Genomic DNA, 17,268 nt, shown 5'->3' with positions numbered 1-17,268 from the left:
ACGGAATTTGGCTGGGCCGAACAGGCTGTTGGTGGCCGTGATTTTTATTCGTCTTCTTCTTCCTATTGAGAAAACTGTTATGCGTTCCAAGAGGAGAGCATCACTGTCGGAAGATAATAGCGGACGCAGTGAGCACTGATCACCTAGAGGCTGTAATGAAATACAGAAGAGATTGAGAAGAAGAAGAAGAAAATTCACATCGCGGTGTTACTGGAACCTTGTCCGCTTTTTTTTTTCCCGTCATTCGCCGAAAAAATGATTTCGCCGGTATTTCGGTAAAATGCAAAAGATAGAAAAATCTGCGTGGGGGTATTGTGGAGAGGGGAACAAGAACTCAGGGAAGAGAAGACCAGAAGAAAATTTGTTAAGTAAAAACTGTTCCTGGTCACGTGCCACTGGTGAATGGTAAAAAACGAAAGACGAAGAAACAGAGACAAAAAAAAAAAAAAAGAAGAAAGGAGAGAATCAGGTAAAGCAGATGCGTAGACAGAAGAGAAGGTACGAACGTACCTGCACACCAACTAGCGGGCGCGGGCCATATATAAAAGCCACGGCGTTTTCTGTACGGTCATTCCACTTTTGACAGTGGGGCCGAGTGGAGCTCAAGTAAAGAAAAGAAAAAAACAAAAAACAAAAAACGTAATAATAATCAAAATTAAAACTCAAAAATTTAGATATTCAAAAAGCGTTTTATATTTTTATTTTGCCAATAGTGCTTTATTATCTGAGACGATAACGTTGGAAAAAGTGAAACACGACTGACAAAACAACAGCAAGAAGACGTCCAGATTCTTTTTGGCGAGCAACAAAATCCTCAGAGATCGGTCTGACAATGGGGAACTCTTCAATTGCCTGTATGCTGGCACTTCTCATCGCTGGTGAGTCAAACCTCCACTTTTTGTTCCCTTTTATTGAAACCAAATAATTATTACGTACACAACTAGCGTATAGTGTGTACTAAATAAATATTTCGGTTCCCAATTGATCTCTAAGAATCGAAAATTCCGGTCGGATAGGAAATGAAGAGCTTTACTGTATGCATTGAAAAAGAGATTGTGCGGGACGAGATGACTCGTCGAAAATAACGGAAGCGATGGGATGTGACCAATCGCCGATATGCGCACGTCGTTTAAATGCGCAAACGTGGAAAGTAACAGTAAAGACATAATGCATTACTTTTCTATGTGTGCATGGATCTGGAACCCGCCTTCGCTACAAACTCGATGGGGAAAGATACGAAGAAAAAAAAAAATGCTAAATTGAATTGCGCCACCACCAAGTCAGGTGGTTGAGGGAAGGTTTGAAAAACAGCAAAATCAGAGACAATACAAGACGAATGAGGAAAAGAAAAAGTTAAATTCTTTTCGCCGTAATTGTTATCATCCAGTACGTACGTAAGGTTGCTGACATGTTAAAAAGTATTTTTATAAGCCCCTATCTACGTTTCGGCGATGGAACAGACGGCTCGCAAAGCCACTGCCCATCGCACAGATGGCCTTTCAGTTTCGGTTTCACACGAGATTTGGCTCGCCCGGTGGTGGACAGCGGCTTAACGGAAATCCGTCGCAACAGGAGGTACAGGAGTGAAGGTGGTCTTCCGTGTACAATCGAAAGAGTGAGAAAAAAAAAAAAGAAACTGATTAAGCTTTTGAGACTAAGAAAGAAATAACCCTGCGTTGATTGCGACTTTGAAAAAAACAAATGTAGGTTAACGGCTCTCTGCTCTGTGAGCTTCTCGGTTGCAGGTGCTCGTCCCGGCTGTACGAACAAAAGCGATATTGCCGGTTGTTTTCCATAGGAAGTTAACATTTTTGTACGCCATCAAAGCATCAGACGAAGCATGTTAAAGTATAGGGAAGAGCTTCCTCTCTCTCCCCCCACTCAGAGGAAGAAAAAGAAGAAAAACCATCTGGAAGAGTTTAGAAGGGATGTTCTTTTAACATAGGAAAAGTACCAGCAGAAGGTGCTGCGGGATGTTACACGCGCACGCTATAAGGTTTAGAGACAGAAACAGCGTTCTCGTTAACCTAACGGTATAAGAAGGTATTTGCTGAAGAGGATAGTGCCGATGGTTGAACCTGGAAGGAATAGGGTGGTGGAGCACTGACCGGAACGGCTTTTAAGGAATACATTTTCTCGAGGGGTTTTTTTAACACTTTTTTTTTTTTTCTGTTGGGAGGGGAGGAGAGCTGATGTGATGATAGGGGGTTACCTGTACCAAATCGTAAGCCATAAAATATTTTTAGTCTACCTGGATGTGGCCCTGCGCCGTATTCAATCCCCGCTCAGTTCTATTGCAGAAGATTTATAGGTGAAATTGTTTTGTGCGACTTTGAAAATAGCGAGAAAATGCGAGAAGTGGAGCACAACCTTGCGCAATCATAAAACGAAAAAAAAAAATATGTTTTTTTAAATTCCGAAATTGCGTTGCTTATTGCCGTAGTTGGTATGAGAGAGCTCGATGACGACACCCAGTGTAAATATCCTATAGAGAGAAAAATAGGGCGAAGATTTGTACATTCAGTATCTACCCCCCTCTGCTCTGTAACACTAAAAGTGCCGTTATGTTTAGGTGCTTAGTTAGATGTTAGCATTCCTCTTTCTCTTTTTTTTTTTTTCGTTTCCCAAGTGTTCGACCCCGGGGCTGGCTTAGCTTCGCCCTTTTTTTTTTTTCCATTTCTATTGTCCGTCTCTTTCTCTCGCACGTTTTATTTTTCGTTTTTAATCAAAAGAAAAAGTAAATAGAAAACAATTTCCTGTGCTTGTTTTGATTATTAAACCAGCATGAAACAAACCAAACGTGTCGAGGATTAGAAGGAGTGCGCACACATTTATATTCTCAACCGTTTCCAAACGACAAACTGTTAAATTGCTGACGCTGTGTATTAACAAACTACCGGTTGCAACAGTAACATAACGGCGAATCTTTTTGAGATGATTAAAGAAAACAGTAGGGACAGGCTCTGTGGACTTCCTCACTCGTCGCCATTCTCAGCCCATACTAGTGGTAGTACTATGTAAAGGATATCTCAAGCCGCTATACGGAGAACGAAACAGATGTTATCAGCGAAATTGGCCTTTAATACGGAAGTCAGCTGTGTTCTTCTATTTTTTTCCGGATAATAAAACACGGGGACAACAGCAAACGAGAAAAAAAAAAAAGAACAACTAACGTTAACGCTAATAACTGTCGAGGAATTCACACGCTATCACTTTCTTTATCGTACACGCTGTTCAAGTGAACATTGCGCTTTCGGGAATACATTTTTAAAGAAAGAAAAAACACAACGGGTTGCCGCAGCTCACCGTTATTGCAACATGAAATTTTACTATTTCATTTATATGTATACTTATCAAACCGCCATATATTCCAATGGATCGCAAAATTCATTCAGGTCTGTAATATAACGCAAACGGTTGTCGTCAACGAATAAATGAAACGGTGAATTTAACCAATCCCCAAAAGAAAAAGACTCGACCAAGAGAAACGGACCGGATTCAATGAAAAATTGATGGACCGGATGATGATGAAACAGGATTTACAGGCTCACGGATCGTGAAACAGTAAAGTGACCAATTGGAATATATGTCGGTCATCACACGACAATAGTACGCTGTTATACATCTCTACACCAAGAGAAAGAACAAAACTGGAGGAGGATTTTGTAGCAATAGAAATTGGGTCAGTTTCGAGCGCACGAACCCGTTGCGGTGTCTGGCGAAAATCGGGAATCCATACATGCGATCGGAGCATAACGTAGCCATAAAATAAAGCAAATGTATTTATCTAAAACTTAACAAGCAAAGCCAGACCGCGACTAGCGAGAAAGGTGAGATTAAGGCCAGCGGGACGACGGGTCGCGGCCGCCCGATGCGCTTAAAAGAGAGAGAATCGGAAAACAGAATGAGATGGCGCGATTTTGTTTTTCTATTCTCATATTAGATAAAAAAAAAAGCTTTCTCTCTCTTTCTCTATCCTCGTTCTGAAACGCGTGATCCCGCTCACGCTGTGGGGAGAGCCCACACGCTGTGCTAGACGCCAGACAACAAAGCCACATCTTGTAGCAACTTTCTATAGCGCGATGGTTCTGTTTCCTTTCTTTTCTTGGAGATGTGGAAAACAAAAATCGAAAAAAATGTTATCATTTCTTAGCTTAAAAAATTTCTCTATTTTCACATTATTGAATTTGAAATGCGCGCGCCTGACTTTCACGCAGCAAGATGAATTGGAAGATTCAAAAAGTAGCGCATTAACCTTGTTTCTTGTTGCAATTTCATTTTCCCCGTCATTGTCGCCCACTTATCAACCGTCAAGTTTTACGAAACCGTTCGTGCGAATAAACCGGCGGAGCTCTTCGTGTCGTTTGATATTATATTGCTATTTTTCGGAGTGCATCCGGGTTATCCCGTGAAAACGACAAAAAGAAGTTGCACTGGTTCATCAGCCCCAAAGCGCTACTGCCCTAGATGCATCGACCGATTAATAACGAAGATCTTTCATCGTTCTCCGCCACTTTCGTACGAATTCGGGGTTGGTTTTTGAATGATTCTGGTGGTCTTACTTTCGTGCCTGTCATTCACTGCAATCGGAGCAATTCTGCAGCAATCAAAACGACTTGTAAGAAGGGCATGTTTGAATGATTGGCAAATGGTTGCGTTACCTAACCAACCGTCACAGATTTTTCTCTTTTCAACACCGCAAACGGGGGAAGCCGTTATTTGATATTTCTTCTCTTTGATTGACTTGCTCCGGGTTTTTCCAATCGTTCAGTTACTTTTGACGAAAACATAACGTTACATGTGACTTTCTGGCGTGAATATTCTGATCTTCTGAAATTAGCTCTAGTTGCGGTAGTTATTACTGTCATTGAAACACTATGCCAATCTCCATGATCGACTTCGTGCCTCCGCAAACAATTGAAATCCGCTCTAGTTTAGACCCATTGATTTTGATTTTCTCTCATTCTTTTCGAGATTTGGTTCCTTTTGAATGTCGTAGTGAATTGTTGTTTTGTTTCATTTCTTTTTCACGATTTCTAGGTGTGTGCAAAGCCGACACGGGTGCCAACACTTATTACGGTCGTTTGATCGGTTCATTGGAGTCACAGTACCACGGAATCCGCGGCGATGTCTACGCCGTTGACGCACGAACGCTTTTCATTAAAGGCTTTTCTTATGATGGCAAAGGCCAAGGTAAGTCATGCTTCTTCGTTTTTGATTTTGACTTCGAAAACGCGATGACTCGATCAAGTCGTGGTCAATCAGAGTAATAACATGGTTTAGGTATAATTTCATAAAACCCGGTTCAAAAGGTCGTCGTGATCGCCAACGGGATTGAACCTTAATTCCTTTACAAAAAGAAATGTAGAGGAGGAAAGGGCAGTGGAGGGGGGTTCTCTTGCTATCTGTTTATTATTCAAGAAATTCCATTGAATAATCCCGTTTTTGATTTGCATTCTTTTTCTTTCAACAAAAAATCGTGATGTAACTGAACTTTTTCTTTTGCTCATCGTGGAATAGATGCGCTATTCTACGCCGGATCCTCATCCAGAGTCGGAACCGATGGATTCGTTATCCCTAATGAAGACGGCTCGTAAGTTTCAATTTCCAAAATATCAGTTATGTTCCCTTTTATATTTTTACTATGAATTCTTGCTAGCGAAACAGCAGACGGACGCAACGTTATGTTTGGTTAAGCGTTACATTTTTGCTCTTTTTTTAAATCTTTCAATAGAACGGAAAGCCTTTCCAGGGCTTATGAAGACCAAGACTTAACGCTGACGTTACCCGAAGGCAAAACCATCAAAGAAATCCGTTGGTTGACTGTGTGGAGTCGATCCTTTTCGGTGCGTACATTCAACATCAAAATCTAGTCAGAGTTCAGTTTTCCGTTGTGTTTATTGCGTCATCATTTCTTCTATAATCCTGTTCCATACTAACAGGAGGCTTTTGGTGAAGTTAAAGTACCAGCCGGTTTTGATTACCCGCGTCCTCAACGATTGACCCCTCTCTCCGGCATTCATCAAGTCGCTTCAGATCGTATCTACGTTGTCGACGCTCAGACTTTCCTGTTGCCCAATTTCACGTACGACGGACAAGCTCCTGGTAGGGTCATGAAAAATAAAAAAGCTTTAATGTTTAATAAATTATGAAACACGGTGGCGGAATAAAACAAAATCGTTTGTTGCAACATATTTCAGATGCCTTTTTCTGGGTGGGTACGGGCCCAAAACCTAACCAGGAGGGAGCGCAAGTGCCCGATGAGAATGGCAAAACTGAGCCACTACGTCGCTATGACACCAAGACGCTAGTTTTGACTCTGCCTGGCGATTTGACCGTATTCGACGTTGAGTGGTTGAGTGTCTGGTGCAAGGCTTACGGCATCGATTTCGGTCACATCCGCATCCCCAAGAACCTCAACGTACCTCCATCGCTGAAAATGCTCGGCGTCGCTCCTCAGGTAAGACCGTTTCCGCTTCAAATCTTTCAAAAAAGAAATCTGTCAGTAGTTTGTGGTTCTGGCATACGGTATTTACACATGCATGTTTGTGCGTGTTAACCTACTATGCATATGTTTCTCACTAAACCGGATTCGTTCCTCCGCCCGCTAAATTAGTAGAAAATAGACCGAGACCAACTACCTCCCCCATCTTACTAAAAATAACAGACCCAAAATAATGCCATTCAAAAGTCCCATTTCTTTTCTGGTGAATGCATAAAATAATGCAATGGGCCAGTAGTGAAGGATTTACGCTAGTTAAACACGGAAGAGGTTTTGAATGCCTTGCCAGCGGCACTCGTGTCCTGGCTGTATCCGCACGACTAATAACAACAGCAACACTAAGAAAATAAGACTCTTTTTTTTTGCTGGGTTATTGTTTTGCGTTAATGCGCTGGATAATGTCGTGGTCCCTTCCTATTTGATTATTAATGGAGCCTACATAACGTCACGCTTGACATCTTTTTTCCCGCTTGGCAAAGTGTTACAATTTCGAACAACAATTGTTAACAAGGTGAACCATTTCGAACCGGTTGGTGGGTTATTTTGTGACACTGTTCAAACTAAATTCCATTTAAATTACCGCTAACATGTATTCTTAATGTGGTAAGGCAAATGAAAATAACTTCCTTCCAGTGATTCTGTCTAACGAATGGTAATGCCTACGGGTCGGACGAGTCGTCCGCCCCTTCTTCTACTACCTGTCATTTCTCTCTCTCTATTTCTCTTCTTCTTTCTGTTCGTTTTGTTTTTTTAAAACGCACTTTATGCACCAGCCGGACGACGACATCTACAACAAAGTGCTCATCGGTGATGGTAATAAACCACGAACGGCTCCGTTAGCTCGACGAAGAGCGCCACAGTACACCAATCAACCACAACCCCAACAGAATGCGCGCCCGCTTCAGCAGCGCGATACGCGTCGTCCAGTAGGTCCAGCACCAACAAAAGTAGTAGCACCTGCCAACCGACTGCAATCCTTTCCCGCATTCTATTCACGCTCCGTTCCTGTCCGTCACTTCAACAGAGCCGTTTAGAGTAACACCGGAGATTGACGATCTTCTCTATTAGTTTTTTTTTTTTTTACCTTCGCACGCTTTACTCAGTTTTCCACAGCATAGAGTTATTAAGTACTATAGTATCTATATAAAATATTCAAGAAAAGAACCAAAAAAAAATCAAGAAATGTTTAGAGAAGAGGGTTTTCTTTGTTTCTGTTAGCTTGTTATTATTCCCATCTTCTTCACTCGCTATCCACTTTGTATGTGTGCGTGTGTGCGTGTTTGTAAAAGAAAAAAGAAAGGCACACTTTTTGAAGCTGAAATAAAAGCTGGTCTTTTTTTCCAACCTGTTTTTTTTTTTCTGTTTGTTTCCTTGATCAACCTGTTTTTTTTTCCTTTTTATTTCGTCAAGATTTTCGTTGCCAACTGTTCCAAAACTCGCCCAGCCCATCAATTTCATTACACTTTTTGTTTTTGTGTGTTCTTTTATTTTTGTTTGAGAAATTCACTCGGTCATCTCTAACTGTAAATATTTTCTTTTTTGGTTCATTGGTCGACCTTGTCTTGATTTACATGAATTTAGGCGAAGCTCAATTGTGAGGTGCTCTGGGATGACTTGGCGCTTGAGGTCCGCTGGGCGGTGGCCGGAGAAACTATCGTCCTGCAACTGGTCGGCAAAATTGGTACGCCTCTTTCTCTTGCTCTCTATTTATCTCTTTTTTTGGACGGCTTTTCATGAAAATAATTTCATTTTGAATATTTCCAAATAGATGACGGACAATATGTAGCGTTCGGACCCAGTGGCGATTCAAAGAGAACTAGGATGATTGGTGCTGACGTGGCTGTTGGCTGGTTGGATCGTGAGAGTGGCAAAGGCTTTGTTCACGATCATTACATGACATCCAAATCGGCTTGTACGGCCGGAAAGGGAGTGTGTCAGGACACCCAATCTGCTCGTGGAACAAACAATATCCGACTGCTCAACGCTGCTCTCGTCAATGATTACGTCATGCTGACTTACCAAAGGCCCCTCAAGGCACAGGATGAACAGGACAAAAGCATCATCACCAATGGAACCCAGGCCGTCATTTGGGCTGTTGGACCACTCAGTTCAGATAATGAACCCACTTACCATAAACTTAGAAATAAAGGTTTGCATTCATTTGTTTTTTGTTTTTTTTAATCCCATTAACCATTGGTCTTGTATTGACCGTTGCATTTTTTCCTTTCCTGCTCAGGTGATTTATTAATCGATTTTGGACGATCGCCTTTCTGGAACTGTCCAGCTCCGGAAGATCCGACAGCAACGTCTGGTTCGGTTACCGTTCCCTCTGTTCAACGACGACCAACCACAGAAGAGAATCGCTGGTCTTCTTTAGATGGAAATTCAGTCGGACCCAATACCCAATTGTTGGCCAAGTACCAACCACCTCAACCACCTCAACCACCTTCCCAACCTTCGCCACCTGCCGTGTCCAATAAGCTACCTTGGTATATCCCAGCAATCGAATGTAACGAACCGGAGAATCACGTCTATTACGCTCATCTCGGTCCAAACGGTGGCAGTCAAGGCTACAACGCCATTACAGGTACAAACCAGTAGTTGAATCGTGACACAGATCACATCATCAAAATGGAGCGAATGGAATATTTCATTGATTTATTGATGACAGGAAATCTCGGCTGGGGAGTTTCGTGGTTCATTAACGGATTACTCATTCCCGAAGTGACCGTCGTTCGTGGCGAGACTTACACATTTGTGGTAGAAGGTGGCCAAGACCCAGATCGTCCGTCTCGTTATCATCCATTCTACATTACAGATGATCCCGAAGGGGGTTATGAATTCAAAACACCCGACGAGAGATCTGTAAGTGACTTGCCATAAGAAACTTCAAAGACACCAACAAAAATCAAACCTGATTGTACTCAATTTCATTTTCTTCCTCTTCCGTTTGCAGAAAATCAGAATATTTGCTGGTGTAACTTACGACCGCGATGGCAATCCAGTTTCGTCGGCTCAGGGCCGTCTGTGTGAATGGGTCGAAGATCCTTCTCAACCGGCCGACAAGTTCACCTCGTTCGGAGCTTATCAGAGAACATTGAAACTTCATTGCGAAGAAGGTGAACCAGCCATAATGCAATTTAAACCGGACGTAAACACACCTGACACGATTTACTATCAGGTTTGTCTTATAGTACTATATCACTGAGACTGACCTACCGATTAACTGCGTTATTCGTAATTCTTTACAGTCCTACGTCCACCGATATTTGGGCTGGAAAATCCGCGTTGTTGACAGCTGCGACCTCGACCATAACAATCGCAAAGCTGGAACCTCTGGACAACCATCCGATGAGTTTAATCCAGCTTCTAAACGACCTTCAGAAGACGATCAGAGAGAATATCCAGATTATTACGAGGACGATGTACCTCGAATTCCAGAAATTAAAAAAATCGATAACGCCGAACCTTCAAACACGATGGATTTCGCGCCGGAATATCGCGCACCCGAAAGCGAATTCTTCCCAGAAAATGCGTTCGGTGGCAACTTCCCATCTGAGTTTGAAGATTTTTTCAGAGAATCAAGTTTTGGCAGCAGAGATGAGGACAGACCTGTTCCGCAACGGACTACGGCACCGCCGCCGCGTCCCTCACCGACAACACGCCCCACAGTACCGCAACGATATTATTCAACTCCAGTTCCAACAGCGCCTCCTACATTACCGCCAACATTGCCTCCAGTTAAACCAACTAAACCGGCACCTGCTGTTGTGAGAACGACCGAACCACCGCGCCGGATTGCACCACAGGTCGTCGTTAAGACAGAAGAACAGAAACCTCACATCAGTATTCCCATCCCTGGGCCGGTGAAGCAACTGACTAAGCTAATCCAGCATTCGTCCAATTTCCGCCAACGACCCAATTTGCAGAATCATCAAAGAGAACCGTTGCCTAATCAAGAACCGGCCGAACCCCGTCCATTGATTCCCGATAGGCAGCAAGATAGGTCGGCGCAATCGGAAAGGCCAGCGTGGAGCCCGCCATCAAATGAACAGCAAAATAACAATTTCAATGCCAAGGACGTTATCCCTACAAGAATTAATCCACCCCCTGTTCAGGCTTACTCGTTCAACCCGCAAGCCGGAGGTGTTTTCAACCCGAATACTATCATCCTGGAGAGTGGATTCAAACCTATACGCAACGTGGATGGACCTATACCTCCGCTTGGATTTGACGTCGAACCTCAGAACTTGGAAGGGAAAGGCATCACCGCTGAAGATCCGAGGGTCACCAGCGAATCACCGAGTCTAGTCACGTTGGATCCAGTTTTTGTCGCATCCGAACAAGATCACCGCAGACCGAAGGAACCCGTGCCGATTACATTGCCAAAGGCTGTTGTTCCAGTGGTTCCAGGACCGTCTATGCCAGCTCCGAGGTTCCCTCCGCAACATGACGCCAATCAGCAAGTGAATCCTCCCAACCCACAGCAATTTAAACCGCACCCGAAGCCTCCAGCGCTTCCTGCACAACGTCCGCAACCCCGTCCTCCTCAATTTAGCGGCCAGGATGCGAACGCACGTCCTCATTCACCTCCAGGTCCTCCTCCTGCCCGCAAGAAATCTTCCGGATTAGCTGCATTTTTCAACTTTGGCGGTAATCGTCGTAAGGAGCAAAATGTTCCTCCTTTGGCCACACCGATCGCTGTCGGATCTTCTACCCCTAACAGGTGAGAGGGTTTCCTGAAATAAAATATTTATGCTCGAGCGATCAGATAACTTGTCATCATTTTAGTTAATTTTATTCATAAACTATTATTAATCTTTCCTACCCTCGGATTGCCTCATAAGAAAACGTGGACATTCCAACAGACTACGAATTTAGCGAATGATTTGCTTCCTGTAACTATAAACCGAAGGAATTAATTTTCATCATCGTGTATTTTACGACAGGCCTTCATTTAATTGGCAACCACAGAATGGTCCAGTGCTTCAGAGAAATCCAGTTCCAGTTCAAGCTGGATGGAACCGAGAACAGAACCGAGAACAACAGTCGTCGCACCAGCAACCTCAGCAAGGCCCTCATCAAGGTGCACATTTTCAAAGACCGTTTCCTGGTGACGGACAAAGCCGTGCTGGTGAGCAACCACTATCGCTACAGCAACGCCAACAACAAGAGGATAAACTAAGGAACCGGAATAATCCAGCACAAAACCGACCGTCTTCCCAACCGCATTCGAAGCCGAGTCAAGGCTTAACGGGCCTTCTTCAACGATTCCTCGGCAACGGTGGCGATCGACGCAAAGATGGCACACGGCAACAGTTCGATAGCAAATCAGACGTTGCTCATGCCGTGCACAAAGCTCCTCCCCCTGTTGCGATAAACGGTAAAGCGGATTTGCCATTCCCACCTGAAGTGAGCTTCCAAGGATCACTTCCGCCCATTATCGTCTCAAAGGTCCAAACTGCCACCCGCCCTAATTTTGACGGCGTGCGACGTTCCGAGCGACCGCTGAATAAGAAACTCCACGTTTTAGATCCTTTTTCAGCATCGATTATAGGCGGTGGGTCCGTTCTTGGTACTGCTGGAAAGCCCGTCATCAGCGATGCTGAAAGAGCTCAATTGGAAAGATTTCTATTTGGCCCGTCAGAACAGTACACACCCAGATCATTCTCTTCTGAATCTTTATTGAGGTAAGAAAATTCGTTATTGTTTGCAGCGCTTCACATCTTGGGCCTGGCATAACATGTGTTTTATTATTACTATAATTTATTCGTTTTTTTTTTTTTTTATAACCTTTGAAGCAACTTCGAGGACTGGCTATCTGGTGAAGCTCCGTCAGAAACGCTGCTGAGGTAAGAAAATTCACAGACATTAGTTTTTCTTTTTGATTGACTTGTTATTCGAAAAGGTGTTGACATTTTTGTTTTGATCTTTGTAGTAAAATCGCTGAGGTGTTGTCCCGTGAAGCCACGACTGACACAACCGCCGAAGAAGATAGCACAACAGAACCAGATTTGTCAACCGCTTCATCAACGGCCGAGGACGGAGATCTAGCCTCCGTCGATGAAAAACCCCACAATGTCTTGTCTGATGATGAAGCTGATCATGAGGGAGTCAAACAAGTTGGTAGCGAATCAGAGAGAAGAAAGCGACAAATCGACGACAGTGACCACCGAAACGATAACCAACACTTAGATCAACTACCCCAGGAGTTGGATTCTAGCCAGCTACCAGTTGAACACCGCGGATTGGACGACGAGGATGTCCAGGATGCCCATCAGCAAAATGAAAAGAACGGCTCCACTACTTTCGTCCCTTGGTTCTCGTTGTCTTCGGCACTGCTCCTGTTTGTTGGCTTTACCAGATTTCACTTAAATCACTTCTGATGAAAGTATTGTCTTCCCAACTTCCTTGTTGTAAATAATTGCCAATAAGCAACCGACTGATTAGAGCAAATAGCTCAGCTTGGATTGCAAACAAAAATGGTTGGGTTTCACTTATTGCATAACAGATCCGAAAAATGAGTTTTTTTTTTTTTTTTTTATAATCCGCATTTTTAATTTATTCGCTTATTTATATTCTTTTGTCACGGTTCGAAATTGGTCTTAGATAACTGCTATAAGGGATGTCTTGTTTTGCAGTTTGTGTTTTCCTGCACATGCTTCTTGCAAAACTACCTGATTTCTGATGGAATTCAATAAGTGGCAATACACACAATTGGGAACTTTCAAGTTTGTATTTCAACTATGACCCGCAAACAAACTCAAATGGTAGTACGTATAGTTGCGAGACAACTCTTAATTAGAGGAAGTTTGGTTTCTTTTAGGTGCAAGCAATTGCAACAAAACTTTCTTTTTCTTTATCCGCTTTTTATGCAAAAGACGAATAAAACTAGGGGCCCTCACTCCGTTCAGGAAGTTCCCGATAGGGTCCGGCCTGGTCGCCAATTCGCCATAGAGTCTCGGAAACCTTTTGCTCTTCCGGCAAAACTGACCCGTATCCATGGCCTATGAAGCGTGCGGTGATAATCCCCGCCTTCAACCCGCCTTCCCACTTTAAGACCAATAGAAAAATAAACCTGATTTGCGATCATTCCATTCTGAATCGAAATCATGTATTTTAAGCTAAATTTCGAATTTGGCCAAAAATGATAAATTGGGAAGGGTATAGCCTTCCCACTTTTGTCAAAATCGGCCAGAAACGAATCTCTTGAAATTCCCCAAAAATCACACGGAATAATCGAAACTGAACGCTGATTTCAAATTCGTCATTGGTTTTCTCGTTGAACTAGCCGTTTAAAAAATGAACGAAAACAGTGCTGTTAGCGCACCAACTTAATTAATGGTTTTTAACGTTTAAATCAAAATCTTTAAGACCAATAGAAAAATAAACTTGATTTGCGTGATTTTCATTCCATTCTGAATCGAAATCATGTATTTTAAGCTAAATTTCGAATTTGGCAAAAAATGAAAAAGTGGGAAGGGTATAGCCTTCCCACTTTTGTCAAAATCGGCCAGAAACGACATCTCTTGAAATTCTTCTAAAATCATACGGCGTAATCGAAAATGAACGCTGATTTCAAATTCGTCATTGGTTTTCTCGTTAAACTAGCCGTTTAAAAGATGAACGAAAACAGTGCTGTTAGCGCACCAACTTAATTAATGGTTTTTAACGTTTAAATCAAAATCTTTAAGACCAATAGAAAAATAAACTTGATTTGCGTGATTATCATTCCATTCTGAATCGAAATCATGTATTTTAAGCTAAATTTCGAATTTGGCCAAAAATGAAAAAGTGGGAAGGGTATAGCCTTCCCACTTTTGTCAAAATCGGCCAAAAACGGCATCTCTTGAAATTCTTCTAAAATCATACGGCGTAATCGAAAATGAACGCTGATTTCAAATTCGTCATTGGTTTTCTCGTTAAACTAGCCGTTTAAAAGATGAACGAAAACAGTGCTGTTAGCGCACCAACTTAATTAATGGTTTTTAACGTTTAAATCAAAATCTTTAAGACCAATAGAAAAATAAACTTGATTTGCGTGATTATCATTCCATTCTGAATCGAAATCATGTATTTTAAGCTAAATTTCGAATTTGGCCAAAAATGAAAAAGTGGGAAGGGTATAGCCTTCCCACTTTTGTCAAAATCGGCCAAAAACGGCATCTCTTGAAATTCTTCTAAAATCATACGGCGTAATCGAAAATGAACGCTGATTTCAAATTCGTCATTGGTTTTCTCGTTAAACTAGCCGTTTAAAAGATGAACGAAAACAGTGCTGCTAGCGCACCAACTTAATTAATGGTTTTTAACGTTTAAATCAAAATCTTTAAGACCAATAGAAAAATAAACTTGATTTGCGTGATTTTCATTCCATTCTGAATCGAAATCATGTATTTTAAGCTAAATTTCGAATTTGGCAAAAAATGAAAAAGTGGGAAGGGTATAGCCTTCCCACTTTTGTCAAAATCGGCCAAAAACGGCATCTCTTGAAATTCTTCTAAAATCATACGGCGTAATCGAAAATGAACGCTGATTTCAAATTCGTCATTGGTTTTCTCGTTAAACTAGCCGTTTAAAAGATGAACGAAAACAGTGCTGTTAGCGCACCAACTTAATTAATGGTTTTTAACGTTTAAATCAAAATCTTTAAGACCAATAGAAAAATAAACTTGATTTGCGTGATTTTCATTCCATTCTGAATCGAAATCATGTATTTTAAGCTAAATTTCGAATTTGGCAAAAAATGAAAAAGTGGGAAGGGTATAGCCTTCCCACTTTTGTCAAAATCGGCCAAAAACGGCATCTCTTGAAATTCTTCTAAAATCATACGGCGTAATCGAAAATGAACGCTGATTTCAAATTCGTCATTGGTTTTCTCGTTAAACTAGCCGTTTAAAAGATGAACGAAAACAGTGCTGTTAGCGCACCAACTTAATTAATGGTTTTTAACGTTTAAATCAAAATCTTTAAGACCAATAGAAAAATAAACTTGATTTGCGTGATTTTCATTCCATTCTGAATCGAAATCATGTATTTTAAGCTAAATTTCGAATTTGGCAAAAAATGAAAAAGTGGGAAGGGTATAGCCTTCCCACTTTTGTCAAAATCGGCCAGAAACGACATCTCTTGAAATTCCCCAAAAATCACACGGAATAATCGAAACTGAACGCTGATTTCAAATTCGTCATTGGTTTTCTCGTTAAACTAGCCGTTTTTAAAATTAACGAAAACAGTGCTGTTAGCGCACCAAATTAATTTATGGTTTTTAACGTTTAAATCAAAATCTTTAAGACCAATAGAAAAATAAACTTGATTTGCGTGATTTTCATTCCATTCTGAATCGAAATCATGTATTTTAAGAATTAATTTGGCCAAAAATGAAAAAGTGGGAAGGGTATAGCCTTCCCACTTTTGTCAAAACGGCCAAAAACGGCATCTCTTGAAATTCTTCTAAAATCATACGGCGTAATCGAAAATGAACGCTGATTTCAAATTCGTCATTGGTTTTCTCGTTAAACTAGCCGTTTAAAAGATGAACGAAAACAGTGCTATTAGCGCACCAACTTAATTAATGGTTTTTAACGTTTAAATCAAAATCTTTAAGACCAATAGAAAAATAAACTTGATTTGCGTGATTTTCATTCCATTCTGAATCGAAATCATGTATTTTAAGCTAAATTTCGAATTTGGCAAAAATGAAAAAGTGGGAAGGGTATAGCCTTCCCACTTTTGTCAAAATCGGCCAGAAACGACATCTCTTGAAATTCCCCAAAAATCACACGGAATAATCGAAACTGAACGCTGATTTCAAATTCGTCATTGGTTTTCTCGTTAAACTAGCCGTTTTTAAAATTAACGAAAACAGTGCTGTTAGCGCACCAAATTAATTTATGGTTTTTAACGTTTAAATCAAAATCTTTAAGACCAATAGAAAAATAAACTTGATTTGCGTGATTTTCATTCCATTCTGAATCGAAATCATGTATTTTAAGCTAAATTTCGAATTTGGCCAAAAATGAAAAAGTGGGAAGGGTATAGCCTTCCCACTTTTGTCAAAATTGGCCAAAAACGGCATCTCTTGAAATTAACGAAAACAGTGCTGTTAGCGCACCAAATTAATTTATGGTTTTTAACGTTTAAATCAAAATCTTTAAGACCGACAGAAAAATATATCTGATTTGCGTTATTTTCATTCCATTCTGAATCGAATTCATGTATTTTAAGCAAAATTTGAAATTTGGCCAAAAATGAAAAAGTGGGAAGGGTATAGCCTTCCCACTTTTGTCAAAATCGGCCAAAAACGACATCTCTTGAAATTCTCCTAAAATCATACGGCGTAATCGAAAATGAACGCTGATTTCAAATTCGTCATTGGTTTTCTCGTTAAACTAGCCGTTTAAAAAATGAACGAAAACAGTGCTGTTAGCGCACCAACTTAATTTATGTTTTTTTACGTTTTATTCAGAAACTATAAAATGAACAGAAAAAAAACCTGATTTGAGTGTGAGAAATTATTCCATAACTAATTGCCTTACATACCTATATTATCAATACGATTATCAACGAGGCCTCCAAGGTGTGCAACACTCATCGAAATTCACACACGCATATACTTCCAATGCGCGACGCCATTAACTGTACAATGGCGATCGAAATCGACCTAACAATCGTTCAACAATAGTTAGGTAGACTCCTTCTCCCTTAAAGTCGTCTATTCAAAACCCTCCTTTAAGTGACGATTTTGACCGCTAGATGGCTAGTAC

General features: G+C 41.3%; 1 protein-coding gene and 1 long non-coding RNA gene across 2 annotated transcripts; one reads left to right on the top strand and one right to left on the bottom strand.

Annotated features, from left to right (window-relative positions):
• Positions 1-440: 440 nt before the first annotated feature.
• LOC116915807 lies at positions 441-13,233 on the top strand. Its single transcript, XM_032920928.2, has 16 exons — positions 441-639; positions 714-878; positions 5,041-5,193; positions 5,521-5,593; positions 5,735-5,846; positions 5,943-6,105; positions 6,201-6,460; positions 8,084-8,183; positions 8,271-8,651; positions 8,739-9,089; positions 9,174-9,367; positions 9,459-9,683; positions 9,754-11,228; positions 11,452-12,192; positions 12,304-12,354; positions 12,441-13,233. Exons 2-16 carry the CDS (start codon positions 833-835, stop codon positions 12,886-12,888), a joined length of 4,773 nt encoding a protein of 1,590 aa, XP_032776819.2. The 5' UTR covers positions 441-639; positions 714-832; the 3' UTR covers positions 12,889-13,233.
• Positions 13,028-17,194, bottom strand: LOC123470047. The gene is made up of 2 exons (XR_006643468.1): positions 17,045-17,194; positions 13,028-13,555 (listed from the first exon to the last, which is right to left on the bottom strand). It is a non-coding gene; the product is annotated as an uncharacterized LOC123470047 (long non-coding RNA).
• Positions 17,195-17,268: the final 74 nt, after the last annotated feature.

This window comes from Daphnia magna, linkage group LG2 (assembly GCF_020631705.1).
Source record: "Daphnia magna isolate NIES linkage group LG2, ASM2063170v1.1, whole genome shotgun sequence".
Lineage (NCBI taxonomy): Eukaryota > Metazoa > Arthropoda > Branchiopoda > Diplostraca > Daphniidae > Daphnia > Daphnia magna.
Note: the sequence above shows the minus strand (reverse complement) of the source record. Positions and strands in the feature narration are given on the sequence as shown.